The sequence below is a fragment of the Scyliorhinus torazame genome, chromosome 15 (genome assembly GCF_047496885.1).
Source record: "Scyliorhinus torazame isolate Kashiwa2021f chromosome 15, sScyTor2.1, whole genome shotgun sequence".
Classification (NCBI taxonomy): domain Eukaryota; kingdom Metazoa; phylum Chordata; class Chondrichthyes; order Carcharhiniformes; family Scyliorhinidae; genus Scyliorhinus; species Scyliorhinus torazame.
The window spans coordinates 204,021,102-204,039,127 of NC_092721.1; the positions used below are offsets into that span (position 1 = coordinate 204,021,102).

Here is an 18,026-nt window from a genome sequence, read left to right on the forward strand (position 1 = left end):
CGGGTCACTGGAACTGGACCCACAGTGCTAACCACTGTGCCACGATACTGTCCACCGTGTCCTGAAAGGTGATATATAAATGCAAGTATTTCTTTTGCAAATGATATGGGCTAAAGTAGTGCAGTGGTGATTTATTTTATGTACGTTCGGGCATGTGGGCGTCGTTGGCTAGGTCAGCATTTGTTGCCCATCCCTAATTGTCCTTGAGAAGGTGGTGTTGAGCTGCCTTCTTCAACCGCTGCAGTCGTGTGGTGTAGGTACACCCACTGTGCTGTTAGGGAGGGATTTCCAGTATGTTGCCCCAGCGACAGTGAAGGATATATTTCCAAGTCAGGGTGGTGAGTGACTTGGAGGGGAACCTCCAGGTGGTGGGGTTCCCAGGTATCTGCTGCTCTTGTCCTTCTAGATGGTAGTGGTCATGGCTTTGAAAGGTGGCTGAGGAACCTTGGTGAGTTACTGCAGTGCATCTTGTAGATGGTACACACTGGTGGAAGAAGTGAATGTTTGTGGAAGGGGTGCTTTGTCCTGAACAATGTCTAGTCATCCAGAGGCCTGGACAAAAATAGCAGAGATAAGAGTTCAAATCCTGTCATGACAACTATAATAATAATCTTTAATATTGTCACAAGTAGGCTTACATTAACACTGCAATGAAGGCATTGTGAACATCGAGAGTTAAATTCAGTAAATAAGTTAAATTTGGAAGGATTTGAGCTCAGTAAGAGTGACCATGAAACCACTGGGCTGTTATAACAACTTTCCTGACTCGCTGATGTCCTTTAGGGAAGGAAATCTGCTGTCCTTACCCAGTCTGGCCTACATGTTGTGGTAATATGCATCACTGTATAAACACAAGGGGTTAATGTAAATACGCTACAACTAAATAACCACTAGAGGGAGCACCAGAGATGTCATGACATGCAGACATACAGCCAATGGGTCATTACAACAGGACACAACCAATGGGTAATCAGAACACCGAGGTGGCATTACTACCAGGGGACTCTTCACAACCCATATAAAAGGACAGGGCACACATGCTCTCCCTCTTTCCACAGACAGACATCTAGAGAGTACATCAGGGTTGATCAACAGCATCACCCCCAGCACGTGGCTTAGAGCAGGCTGGTAAAGATAGACTGAGGTTACTACAGTTAGATTAGCAGAGTGTCGAACTAATTTAAGAACGCTGTTAATAGTTCAATAAACACGTTGAACTCATTTCATAGTCTGGACCTTCCTTTGTCAAAGCTTACATCAAGGAAGCAGCGTATGCTACACGAAGCAGCATAACACAACACATGTGACTCCAGACCCACAGCAATGTTGACTCTTTACTACCCTCTGAACTGGTCTAACAATAACTCGGTTTTATTTAAGAAGGTGGACTACCACCATCTTCTCAAGGGGCAAGGGGGCGGGGGAGCAATAACTGCGTGTTCTTCCAGTGACATCCCCAAGCTCATTCTACTCTCCCCCTGACTGTGGTGAGTGATTTGGTGAACTTGTTTCTGGACTAATAACGCAGAGAGAGTGAGAGCTCAAATCTGAACTCAATTTAAAAAGAAGCAAAATGCCTAACAAACTATTCCATTGCAACAATAGACGATGCAGGGCCACCTGCTCCAAGCAACGAGAAATGGACAATAGGATGATGGCTTTACCAACAACCCACTCTTCATATCCCCTGCATCTCAAATCCCAAACTGGACATAGAACATAGAACATAGAACAATACAGCGCATCATATCTCAAACTGCTTATCTGCTGTATCCCAAACTATTACTGCCTGAAGGAAATCTATTTCTGAATCAATAAATACTAATGCATCCACCATCTCTCGAGGGAGCCTACTCTATTGATTGATCGCTCAGTGACTGAAATAACGTTTTTACAAACATTCACGCTCACAATAACTTGCATCAGAGGCAGTTCAGAGAAAATTGCAGAGGCTGAATCCGGGGGTGAAGGGATTGTCTGATGAGGAAAGGTTGATCAGGTTGGGCCGGTACCCATTGGAGTTTAGGAGAATGAGCGATGATCTTATTGAAACTCAAGATTGTGAGGGGGCTTCACAGGGTGAGTGCTGAGAGAATGTTTCCCCCCCCCCCCCCCCCCCCCCGCCCCCCACCTCGTGGGGGAATCTGGAACTCGGGGACACGGTTTCAGAATAAGGGGTCTCCCGTTTACGATGGAGATGAGGAGGAATTTTTTCTCTCTGAGGGTCGTTAGTGTTTGGAATTCTTCCCCCAGAGAGCAGTGGAGGCTGTGGGTCAGTGAATATGCTCAAGGAAGGGGGTCAAGAGCTATGGGGATGAGGGGGAGTTGGGTGGGGGACAGGCAGAAAAGGCCAAAGTCAAATCAACCATGATGTTATTAAACGGCGGAGCAGGCTCAACAGACAGCACAGTGGTTAGCACTGTTGCTTCACAGCGCCAGGGTCCCGGGTTCAATTCCCGCTTGGGTCACTGTCTGGGTGGAGTCTGCACGTCCTCCCCGTGTCTGCGTGGGTTTCCTCCAAGTCCCGAAAGACGTGCTGTTAGGTGAATTGGACATTCTGAATTCTCCCTCTGTGTACCCGAACAGGTGCCGGAATGTGGCGACTAGGGGCTTTTCACAGTAACTTCACTGCAATGTTAATGTAAGCCTACTTGTGACAATAATGATTATTATTACTTCTTCGATCCTTCCGTAATTATCAGGCAACAAGTCTTCGCAGCCGAGAGGAGAGCTTAGTTCTCCTCTGTGATTTGGTTTTGTCAGTAGACCCACTGGATGTGGACAAACCTTATTCCTTGCCCATTCCTAGTTGCCCTGTTCAAATTTTGACTGTCTCAGTTCCTTCTGTGTATTGAGGATCAACAATCCAGCTTGGGACTGGGCCAGACTGGTGAAGGATGGCTCAACCCCTTCCCCGATGGAAGGGACAGCAATCAGCCGGGCTTCCGGAACAATCCAGCAGCTTCACTGTTGCTATTTCCCGGCACCAGCCTGCATATTTCCCGTACGGCCTCCCTGAACGGGCGCTGGAATGTGGCGACTAGGGGCTTTTCACAGTGACTTCGTTTGAAGCCTACTTGTGACAACAAGCGATTTTCATTTCATTTCAAATGGAATGCCCCGTCTTCTGGGTTGAGTGACATGCAGAGACTGGAGCAGCTGGGATTGTTCTCCAAGAGTAGAGAAGATCAAGGCCAAGATTTGGTCGAGCTGATCAAAACGATGAGTGAATAAGTAAGGAGAACGTGCTTCCACCGACGGGAGTCTCAGTAACCGATGAGACAGATTGTAGCGAATCGGTAAAAGAACCCGAGGGGGCGATGAGGAGAATGTTTCATTGACACAGCGAGTAAGGTGCTGTCGGAAAGGACAGCAGAAGCAGATTCAATAAAAAGATTCAAAAGGGAATTGGGTGAACATTTGAAAGAAACATTTTGCAGAGCGAAGGTGAAAGAGCAAGGAGCAGTGGGACTAATTTGACAACTTGTTCGAAGAGCTGACACAAGCAAAGATGGGCCGAACGGATTCCTCCCGAGATGTTTCATTCTATATACTGAATCCACTTTCCCAATTTGCCATGGGATAATTTGAACACTTGGTTGCGAATCCAGAGCCACAGCGACATGAATACTGCACCCAACCCGCCATCTGGATGCTCAGCTAAACCTGTGGCCCAATGGCGTCGCCGTTTACTTCATCTGAACCAACGAGCTAGGAGTTATCAGCATTGAACTCTTCGATATCCCACAGAGCAGCCAAGCCTCGGGCAGGAGGCCCAGAGAGATAGGATTAGTCTGCCCGACTCCAAAGAACAAACAAAGAACAAAGAAATGTACAGCACAGGAACAGGCCCTTCGGCCCTCCAAGCCCGTGCCGACCATACTGCCCGACTAAACTACAATCTTCTACACTTCCTGGGTCCGTATCCTTCTATTCCCATCCTATTCATATATTTGTCAAGATGCCCCTTAAATGTCCCTATCGTCCCTGCCTCCACTACCTCCTCCGGTAGTGAGTTCCAGGCACCCACTACCCTCTGCGTAAAAAACTTGCCTCGTACATCTACTCTAAACTTTGCCCCTCTCACCTTAAACCTATGCCCCCTAGTAATTGACCCCTCTACCCTGGGGAAAAGCCTCTGACTATCCACTCTGTCTATGCCCCTCATAATTTTGTATACCTCTATCAGGTCGCCCCTCAACCTCCTTCGTTCCAGTGAGAACAAACCGAGTTTATTCAATCGCTCCTCATAGCTTATGCCCTCCATACCAGGCAACATTCTGGTAAATCTCTTCTGCACCCTCTCTAAAGCCTCCACATCCTTCTGGTAGTGTGGCGACCAGAATTGAACACTATACTCCAAGTGTGGCCTAACTAAGGTTCTATACAGCTGCAACATGACTTGCCAATTCTTATACTCAATGCCCCGGCCAATGAAGGCAAGCATGCCGTATGCCTTCTTGACTACCTTCTCCACCTGTGTAGCCCCTTTCAGTGATCTGTGGACCTGTACTCCTAGATCTCTTTGACTTTCAATACTCTTGAGGGTTCTACCATTCACTGTATATTCCCTACCTGCATTAGCCCTTCCAAAATGCATTACCTCACATTTGTCCAGGTTAAACTCCATCTGCCATCTCTCCGCCCAAGTCTCCAGACAATCTAAATCCTGCTGTATCCTCAGACAGTCCTCATCGCTATCCGCAATTCCACCAACCTTTGTGTCGTCTGCAAACTTACTAATCAGACCAGTTACATTTTCCTCCAAATCATTTATATATACTACAAAGAGCAAAGGTCCCAGCACTGATCCCTGTGGAACACCACTGGTCACAGCCCTCCAATTAGAAAAGCATCCCTCCATTGCTACCCTCTGCCTTCTATGGCCTAGCCAGTTCTGTATCCACCTTGCCAGTTCACCCCTGATCCCGTGTGACTTCACCTTTTGTACTAGTCTACCATGAGGGACCTTGTCAAAGGCCTTACTGAAGTCCATATAGACAACATCTACTGCCCTACCTGCATCAATCATCTTAGTGACCTCCTCGAAAAACTCTATCAAGTTAGTGAGACACGACCTCCCCTTCACAAAACCATGCTGCCTCTCACTAATACGTCCATTTGCTTCCAAATGGGAGTAGATCCTGTCTCGAAGAATTCTCTCCAGTAATTTCCCTACCACTGAAGTAAGGCTCACCGGCCTGTAGTTCCCGGGATTATCCCTGCCACCCTTCTTAAACAGAGGAACAACATTGGCTATTCTCCAGTCCTCCGGGACATCCCCTGAAGACAGCGAGGATCCAAAGATTTCTGAGGATTCAAAGACAGCTGTGCAGTGAGCTCCCAATCTTACAGTACAGCTGCACTTCAAAATCTGCACCATCTAACCTTTGATCGTCTGTTCACCACAAATTTGTGCAGCGATTAATTTACCCAACCGCACCCTTCACTTCCTAATGCCCTCGTCCCCAACAGTACCATCTCTCTCTCTCACCATGGTAGCTCCCCGCCTGGTACGGGCCTGATCTTCACTCGTTCAAGTCTAAGGAACCCAGATTTGAATGGAAAAAGCCTTTGACTGCTAGGCCCGGTTGACCACTCGAAGCACCATTGGATCCTGCTGCCACCTGCTTACTTTTCCAGATCATTCCGGAATGCATAGATAACCCGCTGCTTCTTCTCTCTACTGCAAACTGCCTTTCTAAACCCCCTGCCTCTCCACCCTCGCCTTCGGCAATAAATGCGAGGAGTTCAAGGATTTCTTTGTCACTAAGGTCAAGGCAATCCAATCAGCTGCCTCTGCCACCTCCCTCCCTTCCACTAGCCCGCCAGGCCAAACACCCTTTAATGCAACCACGCCTGCCCGAACCCTGAACTCTCACCTTTCTCTAGTTTCTCTCCATCTCCCCTCTGACCCTCTCTGAGCTCATCTTGTCCACGAGACCCAGCTCCTGCTCTCCTGACACTCAGCTGCTGATCCCCCAACCTCACCTCCTGGTCACCGCGTCAGCCCCTCTCTCTTCAGGGGTTCTGAACGGTTCTCTCTCTTCAAGTTTTATCTCTCTCTCTCCTTTAATCAGCCATCATCACTCCCCCCCCCCCCCCCCCCCCCCCCGTCAAAAAACACCCCTTCCTTGAAAACTACTGTCCAATCTCCAACCTCCCAGCGTTGTCTCGTCTCAAATCGGTTGCCAGCTCTCCCGGGGCTCCATGTTCGAATCCCTCCAATCAGGTTTCTGCTTCAGCCACTCGACACGTCTCTCATCAAAATCACAACTAACAAGGCACAGCACTGTGGCGCAGTGGTTAGCACTGCTGCCTCATGGCGCGGAGGACCCGGGTTTGATGCCGGCCCCGGGTCACTGTCCGTGTGGAGTTTGCACATTCTCCCCGTGTCTGCGTGGATCTTACCCCCACAACCCAAAGGTGTGCAGGCTAGGTGGATTGGCCACGCTAAATTGCCCCTTAATTGGAAAAAGAAATGAATTGGGTACTCTAAATTTTTTAAAGAAAATCACAACTAACATCCTGTGTGACGGAGACAAAGGGAAATGTTTCCTCCATGTCCTTCTCGAGCTGTCCGCAGCCTTTCACACGGTGACCACACCTTCCTCCTCCAACACGCTCTCCCGCGTGATCCAGCTGGGTGGGACAGCTCTCTCCCGGGTCAGGATTCTCCGACCCCCCCCCCCCCCGCCGGGTCGGAGAATCGCCAGGGGGCGGCGTGAATCCCGCCGCCCCAACGCTGGCTGCCGAATTCTCCGGCGCCGGTTTTCGGGCGGGGGCGGGGATCTCGCCGCGCTGGTCGGGGGCCGTTGGCAGCGCCCCCCCCCCCGGCAATTCTCCGGGCCCCGATGGGCCGAGCGGCCGCCCGTTTTCGGCCAGTCCCGCCGCCGTGAAATGGACATGGTCCATCCCAGCGGGACCCGGCTTGGAGGGCGGCTAGCGGAGCCCTCGGGGGGATTCGGCCCCGGGGGGGGGGGCTCCACGGTGGCCTGGCCCGCGATCGGGGCCCACCGATCTGCGGGCGGGCCTGTGCCGTGGGGGCACTCTTTCCCTCCGCGCCGGACTCTGTAAAGCTCCACCATGGCCGGCGGAGAAGAAACCCACCCTTGCACATGCGCAGGAAACACGCAGGCGGTTCTGCGCATGCGCCAACTTGCTCCGGCCCGTGGAGAATTCCGCAACTTCCGGTCGGCCCGACGCCGGAGTGGTTTGCGCCGCTCTTGGCGCCGGTGTCGGGCCGTCCCGCCAATTGCAGGAGAATCTCTCTCCTGGTTTCATTCTAATCCAATCAGAGTCAGAGAATGGATGGTAATGGCTTCTCTTCCTGATCCTCTGGTGTCAACAGGATCTATCCTCGCTCCTCCTATTTCCCATCTGCTCCTTGCCCCTCGGTGACAGCAGCCGAAAGCACAGCGTTAGCTTTCGCACGTACACTGAAGACCCCCACCTCACCCTCACCCCCACCTCACCCTCACCCCCACCTCACCCTCACCCCCACCTCACCCTCACCCCCACCTCACCCTCACCCCCACCTCAACCTCACCCCCACCTCAACCTCACCCCCACCTCAACCTCACCCCCACCTCACCCTCACCCCCACCTCACCCTCACCCCCACCTCACCCTCACCCCCACCTCACCCTCACCCCCACCTCACCCTCACCCCCACCTCACCCTCACCCCCACCTCACCCTCACCCCCACCTCACCCTCACCCCCACCTCACCCTCACCCCCACCTCACCCTCACCCCCACCTCACCCTCACCCCCACCTCACCCTCACCCCCACCTCAACCTCACCCCCACCTCAACCTCACCCCCACCTCACCCTCACCCCCACCTCACCCTCACCCCCATCTCACCCTCACCCCCACCTCACCCTCACCCCCACCTCCACTTCACCCTCACCCCCACATCATCGCCACTTCACCCTCTCCCCCACCTCAACCTCACCCCCACCTCAACCTCACCCCCACCTCCACTTCACCCTCACCCCCACTTCATCGCCACTTCACCCTCACCCCACCTCACCCTCACCCCCACCTCAACCTCACCCCCACCTCAACCTCACCCCCACCTCAACCTCACCCCCACCTCAACCTCACCCCCACCTCAACCTCACCCTCACCCCCACATCATCGCCACTTCAACTTCACGCTCACCCCCACCTCAACCTCACCCCCACCTCAATCCCACCTCAACCTCACCCCCACCTCAACCTCACCCCCACCTCAACCTCACCCCCACCTCAACCTCACCCCCACTTCACCCTCACCCCCACCCCCACCTCACCCCGACCCCCACCTCACCCACACCCCCACCTCACCCACACCCCCACCTCACCCACACCCCCACCTCACCCACACCCCCACCTCACCCACACCCCCACCTCACCCACACCCCCACCTCACCCACACCCCCACCTCACCCACACCCCCACCTCACCCACACCCCCACCTCACCCACACCCCCACCTCACCCACACCCCCACCTCACCCACACCCCCACCTCACCCACACCCCCACCTCACCCACACCCCCACCTCACCCACACCCCCACCTCACCCACACCCCCACCTCACCCACACCCCCACCTCACCCACACCCCCACATCACCCACACCCCCACCTCACCCTCACCCTCACCCCCACCTCACCCTCACCCCCACCTCACCCACACCCCCACCTCACCCTCACCTCAACCCGACCCCCACATCACCCTCACCCCCACATCACCCACACCCCACCTCACCCCGACCCCCACATCACCCCGACCTCCACCTCACCCACACCCCCACCTCACCCACACCCCCACCTCACCCACACCCCCACCTCACCCACACCCCCACCTCACCCACACCCCCACCTCACCCACACCCCCACCTCACCCACACCCCCACCTCACCCACACCCCCACCTCACCCACACCCCCACATCACCCACACCCCCACATCACCCACACCCCCACATCACCCACACCCCCACATCACCCCGACCCCCACATCACCCACACCCCCACCTCACCCTCACCCCCACCTCACCCTCACCCCCACCTCACCCTCACCCCCACCTCACCCTCACCCCCACCTCACCCTCACCTCACCCCGACCACCACATCACCCACACCCCCACCTCACCCTCACCCCCACCTCAACCCGACCCCCACATCACCCACACCCCCACCTCACCCCGACCCCCACATCACCCACACCCCCACCTCACCCTCACCCCCACCTCAACCCGACCCCCACATCACCCTCACCCCCACCTCAACACGACCCCCACCTCACCCCGACCCCCACATCACCCACACCCCCACCTCACCCTCACCCCCACCTCAACCCGACCCCCACATCACCCTCACCCCCACCTCACCCCGACCTCCACATCACCCACACCCCTACCTCAGCCTCCACCGTTCCTGAATTATAGGCTACGAATCCGACACCCAGAAATTCCTGCCAAGTAAATATTGGGAAGACTGAAACCATTGTTCTTGGTCCTTGCTTCGTTCCCCAGCAACTGACTCTGTCCCCCTCGCTGGCAACAATCCGAGATTGAGGCAGTCTGTTTGTAACCTTGCTGTCACAGTTGACCCTGAGATGAGATTCTGACCTCATATCATCGCCATTATAGAACATACAGTGCAGAAGGAGGCCATTCGGCCCATCGAGTCTGCACCGACCCACTTAAGCCCTCACTTCCACCCCATAACCCAATCACCCCTCCTAACCTTTTTGGACACTAAGGGGCAATTTATCACGGCCAATCCACCTAACCTGCACGTCTTTGGACTGTGGGAGGAAACCGGAGCACCCGGAGGAAACCCACGCACACACGGGGAGAACGTGCAGACTCCGCACAGACAGTGACCCAAGCCGGGAATCAAACCTTGGACCCGGAAGCTGTGAAGCAACTGTGCTAACCACTGTGCTGCCATGCCGCCCAGCACCCTCTTGTGGTCTCTGCCCTCTGGCCTCTTGAACATCCGATTCCAATTGCTCCACCCTTGGCGGCCTTGCACTCAGCTGCCTGGGCCCCAGGTTTTGAAATGTCCTCCCTGAATCCCCTTCATGTCTCTCTCCTCTATCAAGATGCTCCTTAAAACCAACCTCACACTCCAAGCTCTTGGCACTTGTCCCCGTACCTCCTCGTGTATCTCCATGTTGAACTCTGTTTGAGGAACATTCTTACGAATTGCCTGGGGTGAAGTTACCACATTTTAAATTTTGCGATGCAAATACCTGCCAGTAAACCAGGGCTGGTCCTGGGAACCTCGCTTACCTTTAGGGTCCACCTGTGCCAAGTAGGTGAGGGTACAGCTGTTGGCACTGTTTGTTTCTACCAGGTATCCAGTCTGAATTGAAACCGCTCGAACCCGTTCCTTCTTCGGAGGGTATTTCTGAGGAAAAGGGGCAAGAACTGAAACCAAAGTCAACCGTGGTCACTCACCAAGAATTGTGGGAACAGTTTACCGTTATCAAAACTCTTCGGCCCTCCAAGCCTGTACCGGTCATGCTACCCCCCTTGGCCAAATCCCTCAGCACTTCCTTGTGCCGTATCCCTCTATACCCGTCCTGTCCATGTGTTTGTCAAGATGCCTTTTGAACGCTGTTAATGTATCTGTTTCCACAACCTCCCCTGGCAACGCGTTCCAGGCACTCACCACCCTCTGCGTAAAAATCCTACCTCGCACATCCCCTCTAAACTTTGCTCCATGGACCTTAAACCTATGCCCCCTGGGAACTGACCCCTCCACCCTGGGAAAGAGTGCCTGCCCATCCACTCTACCCATGCCCCTCACCCTCTGCTTCAAGGACAATCCCACCTTCTCCCCAGAACTGAACGTCCTTCATCCCGAGTCACACTCCCAACCTCTGAATCATCCAACCGCCCCCCCCCCCCACCCCCCAAAAACCTCGTCTCCCCCCCCCCCCAAACCTCGTCTCCCCCACCGGGACCCCCACCAGCTCTCCCCAAGTCAGGTTGAAGGTCCGGCTGCCACTTCCCGACCCCCCCCCCGGACTGTGACCGTACCGAATGTTTCACCGAGTAGTTCATGATGATGTAATCCTTCCCCATGGGTAACCAGGACCTCAGCGTGATGACATCCCGGTTTTTTAAGGGCTTCGGGCATCTCCCTGGTGGCAGAGAAAAATAATACGATCACGAGCCCAACGTGTAGGAGCTGGAGGAACACACCCGAGCAAGTAAAACATTGAAAGAGGGTGTGGATGGGGGCACTGCCCGGCCCCAATTCACACAATGCTACAGCCCATAAACAGGCCATCCCGCCCGTCATATCAATGCTGGCTCTCTGGAGAAGCAGTTCACTGAACAGTCACTTCCCCACCATATCCCTATAATAACTGCACATTCTTCCTTGTGAAGGGTTTTGAGGGTAAATGTGGAGGCCGGGCTGGAGACTCCCTGAGGGGGGGGGGGGGGAGGCGCGAATCCCGCCCCGACGACCGGATGACCTATTCTCCGGCGCCATTGTTCCTGCCGGCGTGAAGGGAGAATCCCGGCTGGAGTTTCTGTTTCCATGGCAGCAGGGTCAGTAACCAGAGGAACACATATTGAAGAGAATCAGAGGGGGGGGGGGGGGGGGGGGGGGGAGATCTGATGACAATGCAGCGAGTTGTTGTGATCTGGAAGGTTCTGCGTGACAGGGCAGCGGAAGCTGATTTAACAATAATATTCAAAAGAGAATTGATAAGTAGTCTTTATTTTTTTTACAGAGGGTGGGTGTCACTGGTAGACCTGCACTTACTACCCATCCTTAATTGCCCTCGACAAGGTGGTGTTGAGCTTAATACGGATCTAGAACTAGAAGGACAAGAGCAGAAGATACCTGGGAACCCCACCACCCGTAGGTTCCCCTCCGAGTCACTCACCACCCTGGCTGGGAAATATATCGGCCGTTCCTTCACTGTCGCTGGGGCAACATCCTGGAACTCCCTAACAGCACATTGGGTGTACCTACACCTCCTGGACTGCAGCGGTTCAAGAAGGCAGCTCACCCCCACCTGCTGACTGGCAATTTGGGGGGACAATAAACGCTGACCTAGCCAGCGACACACACATCCCAGGAACAAATAGAAACATTGGCACATCTTGGCTGGTCATTTTATCCTTGGGCTCCCACTCCAAGGATAGAACGTTGCACCCGTGCTGGTGGTGAGCTTGGAGCAGGAAGGGCGTTTAATTAAGTAGGGCGATGGGCTCGCCTTCCCATCTCCGCCACAATCAAGAACTAGGCAGGAAGGGCCATGGGTGCCCCAAGCTGGAACTCCCCCGTCCCAACCAGGAGACCCTCTAGAGCCCCCCTGTCCCAACAAGGAGACCCTCTAGAGCTCACCCGTCCCAACAAGGAGACCATCTCGAGCTCCCCCATCCCAACCAGGAGACCCTCTAGAGCTCCCCCGTCCCAACCAGGAGACCATCTAGAGCTCCCCCGTCCCAACCAGGAGACCCTCTCGACTTCCCCCGTCCAATCCAGGAGACCCTCTCGAGCTCCCCCGTCCCAAGCAGGAGACCCTCTCGAGCTCTCCGGTCCCATGTAGGAGATCCTCTAGAGCCCCCCCCCCCCCATTCCAACCAGGAGACCCTCTCGAGCTCCCCAATGTCCCAACCAGGAGACCCTCTCGAGCTCCCCCCTGTCTCAACCAGGAGACGCTCTAGACCCCCCCCCCCCCACCCCCGGCCCAACAAGGAGACCCTCACGAGCTCCCCCGTCCCAACAAGGAGACCCTCTCGAGCTCCCCGGTCCCAACAAGGAGACCCTTCCAGCTCCCCCGTCCCAACCAGGAGACCCTCACGAGCTCCCCAGTCCCAACAAGGAGACCCTCTCCAGCTCCCCCGTCCCAACCAGGAGACCCTCTCGAGCGCCCCGGTCCCAACAAGGAGACCCTCTCGAGCTCCCACGTCCCAACCAGGAGACCCTCTCGAGCTCCCCCGTCCCGACCAGGAGACCCTCACGAGCTCCCCGGTCCCAACAGGGAGACCCTCTCCAGCTCCCCTGTCCCAACCAGGAGACCCTCTCCAGCTCCCCGGTCCCAACAAGGAGACCCTCTCGAGCTCCCACGTCCCAACCAAGGAGACCTTCTCGAGCTCCCCCATCCCAACAAGGAGACCCTCTCGAGCTCCCCCGTCCCAACAAGGAGACCCTCTCGAGCTCCCACGTCCCAACAAGGAGACCCTCTCGAGCTCCCCCATCCCAACAAGGAGACCCTCTCGAGCTTCCCCGTCCCAACAAGGAGACCCTCTCGAGCTCCCTGGTCCCATCTAGGAGATCCTCTAGAGCCCCCCCCGTTCCAACCAGGAGACCCTCTAGAGCGAGCTCCCTTGTTCAGTTCTGGGTATGTGCAGTGCTGGGAATCAGGAGGTTCTTAGCACGTTGACAAAGAACCAGAGAAACATTACGGTGCAGAAAGGGGCATTCAGCCCATCATTCCTGCACCAGCCAAAAGAGAAAAAATAAACCAGACATTCATTTTAATCCCACTTTCCTGGTCGGTGGCCTTGCAGGTTCCAGCACTTCAGATGTAGATCCATGGACCTTTAAAATGAATTGTGCATTTCAGCCTCAAATACCAACGTAGGCAGCAAATTCCAGACTCCCCCCCCACCCCCTCTGGGTGAAAAGGGTTTTCCCCGTGTCTCCTCTAATCCTTCGACCAATCACCTGAAATCTCTACTCCCTGGTAATTGACCCTCAGCGAGGGGGGGGAACAAGTTTTTCCTCTCCACCCTGTCCTCATCAATTAGCTCACCCCTCCGCCCCCTCTGTGGGAAGGAAAAGAACTTCAGCCCATCCAATCTCTCCTGCTAGCTGCAACTCCCGAGGACGATGGTTTCTACTCACAAGCATAGTATCCAACATCAGCGTTAACGGTCAGCTTGCCAATGTCGAACGTCTCGATCATATTCTCGTCCCATTTCCTGCGGTACTCCGCATCGTGTAGAACATCGTACAGGATGTCAGAGCTCACGTCCTTGCACACCATCCTGCACTGCGGGAGGACAACAAGCAGTAATTCAGAGGAACTGGATACAGGTCAGGCAGCTGGAGGCTGTGTTCCCAACAGCAATTACAGGGGGAAAAGGAGTCGCCGGGTCACAGTCATTCCTCATGTGGAATCTTATTGAAAAACCCAGCAGAGAGTGTTCCCAGCAGAGAGAGAGAGAGAGAGTGTTCCCAGCAGAGAGAGAGAGAGAGAGTGTTCCCAGCAGAGAGAGAGAGAGAGAGTGTTCCCAGCAGAGAGAGAGAGAGAGTGTTCCCAGCAGAGAGAGAGAGAGTTCCCAGCAGAGAGAGTTCCCAGCAGAGAGAGTTCCCAGCAGAGAGAGAGAGATAGAGAGTTCCCAGCAGAGAGCGTTCCCAGCAGAGAGCGTTCCCAGCAGAGAGCGTTCCCAGCAGAGAGAGTTCCCAGCAGAGAGAGTTCCCAGCAGAGAGAGTTCCCAGCAGAGAGAGTTCCCAGCAGAGAGAGTTCCCAGCAGAGAGAGTTCCCAGCAGAGAGAGTTCCCAGCAGAGAGAGTTCCCAGCAGAGAGAGTTCCCAGCAGAGAGAGTTCCCAGCAGAGAGAGTTCCCAGCAGAGAGAGTTCCCAGCAGAGAGAGTTCGCAGCAGAGAGAGTTCGCAGCAGAGAGAGTTCGCAGCAGAGAGTTCGCAGCAGAGAGAGTTTGCAACAGAGAGAGTTTGCAGCAGAGAGAGTTCCCAGCAGAGAGAGTTCGCAGCAGAGAGAGTTCCCAGCAGAGAGAGTTCCCAGCAGAGAGAGTTCGCAGCAGAGAGAGGTCCCAACACAGAGAGTTCGCAGCAGAGAGAGTTCCCAGATGAGACGGAAACGGTCCCTCCCGAAGCTGGCCTGTCACTGAAACAGCTTCAGACTCTACCCATTCTCCATCACCCATCCAAAGCCCGGCTGCCCCCATTCGCATCACGTCTCATCCCCCCATCACCCCCAACCCCGCTACACAGGCTCTCATCCTGGTTTCCAAGGCCGTCCTTCCCCCTGCAAAACTTCACAGGGTTGGAGGAAAGAGCAGAGAAACAAGACGAATTCGATAGCTCTTTTTAATACCCTCCTCCTATTGCTGTTCGACCTAAATGATAAAAGAGTTTGCTTCTGGGATGGAGAAAGCGTGTGAGAGAGTGTTCAAAATGTGAGTACGAGAGAAAGAGAGGCAGATAGACAGAGAGACAGACAGACAGAGACAGAGCGAGAGAGACAGACAGAGAGGCAGACAGATGCAGCAGGATTCTCTGTTACAGCGGCTAGTGAATGGGATTTCCCATTGCAGCCACCCCACACTTTGTAGAACTGCTCGCTGCTGCCCTCTGTGGGCCAGGGTCTCTGTTATGTTTTAAAATCAAACATGCAAATAATGCCACTTCAAAGGTGAAATGATGCTGGAAATCTAAACATAAACTGCAGAATACACCAAGCAGCCAGCAGGTCAGTAATATTAACTCACTATCCCTCCCCACAGTTACAGTAATATTAACTCACTGTCTCCTCCCCACAGTTACAGTAATATTAACTCACTATCCCCTCTCCACAGTTACAGTAATATTAACTCACTCTCCCCTCTCCACAGTTACAGTAATATTAACTCACTATCCCCTCTCCACAGTTACAGTAATATTAACTCACTATCCCCTCTCCACAGTTAGTAATATTAACTCACTATCCCGTCTCCACAGTTACAGTAATATTAACTCACTGTCCCTCTCCACAGTTACAGTAATATCAACTCACTATCCCCTCTCCACAGTTACAGTAATATTAACTCACTATCCCCTCTCCACAGTTACAGTAATATTAACTCACTGTCCCTCTCCACAGTTACAGTAATATTAACTCACTGTCCCTTTCCACAGTTACAGTAATATTAACTCACTATCCCGTCTCCACAGTTACAGTAATATTAACTCACTATTCTCTGTCCACAGTTACAGTAATATTAACTCACTGTCCCTCTCCACAGTTATGTAATATTAACTAACGCTCCCCTGTCCACAGTTACAGTAATATTAGCTCACTGTCCCTCTCCACAGTTAGTAATATTAACTCACGATCCCCTCTCCACAGTTACAGTAATATTAACTCACAATCCCCTCTCCACAGTTACAGTAATATTAACACAATGTCCCTCTCCACAGTTACAGTAATATTAACTCACTGTCCCTCTCCACAGTTACAGTAATATTAACTCACTGACGCTCTCCACAGTTACAGTAATATTAACTCACTATCCCCTCTCCACTGTTACAGTAATATTAACTCACTATCCCCTCTCCACAGTTACAGTAATATTTACTCACTGTCCCTCTCCACAGTTACAGTAATATTAACTCACTGTCCCTCTCCACAGTTAGTAATATTAACTCACTATCCCCTGTCCACAGTTACAGTAATATTAACTGAATGTCCCTCTCCACAGTTACAGTAATATTAACTCACTGTCCCCTCTCCACAGTTAGTAATATTAACTCACTATTCCCTCTCCACAGTTACAGTAATATTAACTCACTATCCCGTCTCCACAGTTACAGTAATATTAACTCACTATCCCTCTCCACAGCTACAGTAATATTAACTCACTATTCCCTCTCCACAGTTACAGTAATATTAACTCACTGTCCCTCTCCACAGTTACAGTAATATTAACTCACTGTCCCTTTGCACAGTTACAGTAATATTAACTCACTATCCCTCTCCACAGTTACAGTAATATTAACTCACTGTCCCTCTCCACAGTTACAGTAATATTAACTCACTGTCCCTCTCCACAGTTACAGTAATATTAACTCACGATCCCCTGTCCATAGTTAGTAATATTAACTCACTGTCCCTCTCCACAGTTACAGTAATATTAACTAACTCTCCCCTGTCCACAGTTACAGTAATATTAACTCACTGTCCCTCTCCACAGTTACAGTAATATTAACTCACTATCCCTCTCCACAGTTACAGTAATATTAACTCACTGTCCCACTCCACAATTACAGTAATATTAACTCACTATCCCCTGTCCACAGTTACAGTAATATTAACTCACTGTCCCTCTCCACAGTTACAGTAATATTAACTAACTCTCCCCGTCAACAGTTACAGTAATATTAACTCACTGTCCCTCTCCACAGTTACAGTAATATCAACTCACTATCCCCTCTCCACAGTTACAGTAATATTAACTCACTATCCCCTCTCCACAGTACAGTAATATTAACTCACTGTCCCTCTCCACAGTTACAGTAATATTAACTCACTGTCCCTTTCCACAGTTACAGTAATATTAACTCACTATCCCTCTCCACAGTTACAGTAATATTAACTCACTGTCCTCTCCACAGTTACAGTAATATTAACTCACTGTCCATCTCCAGAGTTACAGTAATATTAACTCACTATCCCCTGTCCACAGTTACAGTAACATTAACTCACTATCCCCTCTCCACAGTTACAGTAATATTAACCCACTGTCCCTCTCCACAGTTACAGTAATATTAACTCACTGTCCCCTCTCCACAGTTACAGTAATATTAACTCACTATCCCTCTCCACAGTTACAGTAATATTAACTCACTGACCCTCTCCACAGTTACAGTAATATTAACTCACTGACCCTCTCCACAGTTACAGTAATATTAACTCACTGTCCCTCTCCACAGTTACAGTAATATTAACTCACTGTCCCCTCTCCAGTTCCAGTAATATTAACTCACTGTCCCTCTCCACAGTTACAGTAATATTAACTCACTGTCCCTCTCCACAGTTACAGTAATATTAACTCACTATCCCTCTCCACAGTTACAGTAATACAGTAATATTAACTCACTGTCCCCTCTCCACAGTTATAGTAATATTAACTCACTATTCCCTCTCCACAGTTACAGTAATATTAACTCACTATCCCCTCTCCACAGTTACAGTAATATTAACTCACTGTCCCTCCCCACAGTTACAGTAATATTAACTCACTATCCCCTCTAGACAGTTACAGTAATATTAACTCACTATCCC

General features: G+C 52.3%; 1 protein-coding gene across 1 annotated transcript in view; it reads right to left on the reverse strand.

Moving 5' to 3' along the window:
• Positions 1–18,026, reverse strand: part of stard10 (StAR related lipid transfer domain containing 10) — a 212,467-nt gene that overhangs the window by 18,710 nt on the left and 175,731 nt on the right. The window contains exons 2-4 of the mRNA XM_072477473.1: positions 13,870–14,017; positions 11,040–11,143; positions 10,287–10,404 (exon numbers count right to left, since the gene is read on the reverse strand). Coding sequence (XP_072333574.1) covers positions 10,287–10,404; positions 11,040–11,143; positions 13,870–14,017 — 370 coding nt within the window. The remainder of the gene's footprint in view (positions 1–10,286; positions 10,405–11,039; positions 11,144–13,869; positions 14,018–18,026) is intronic.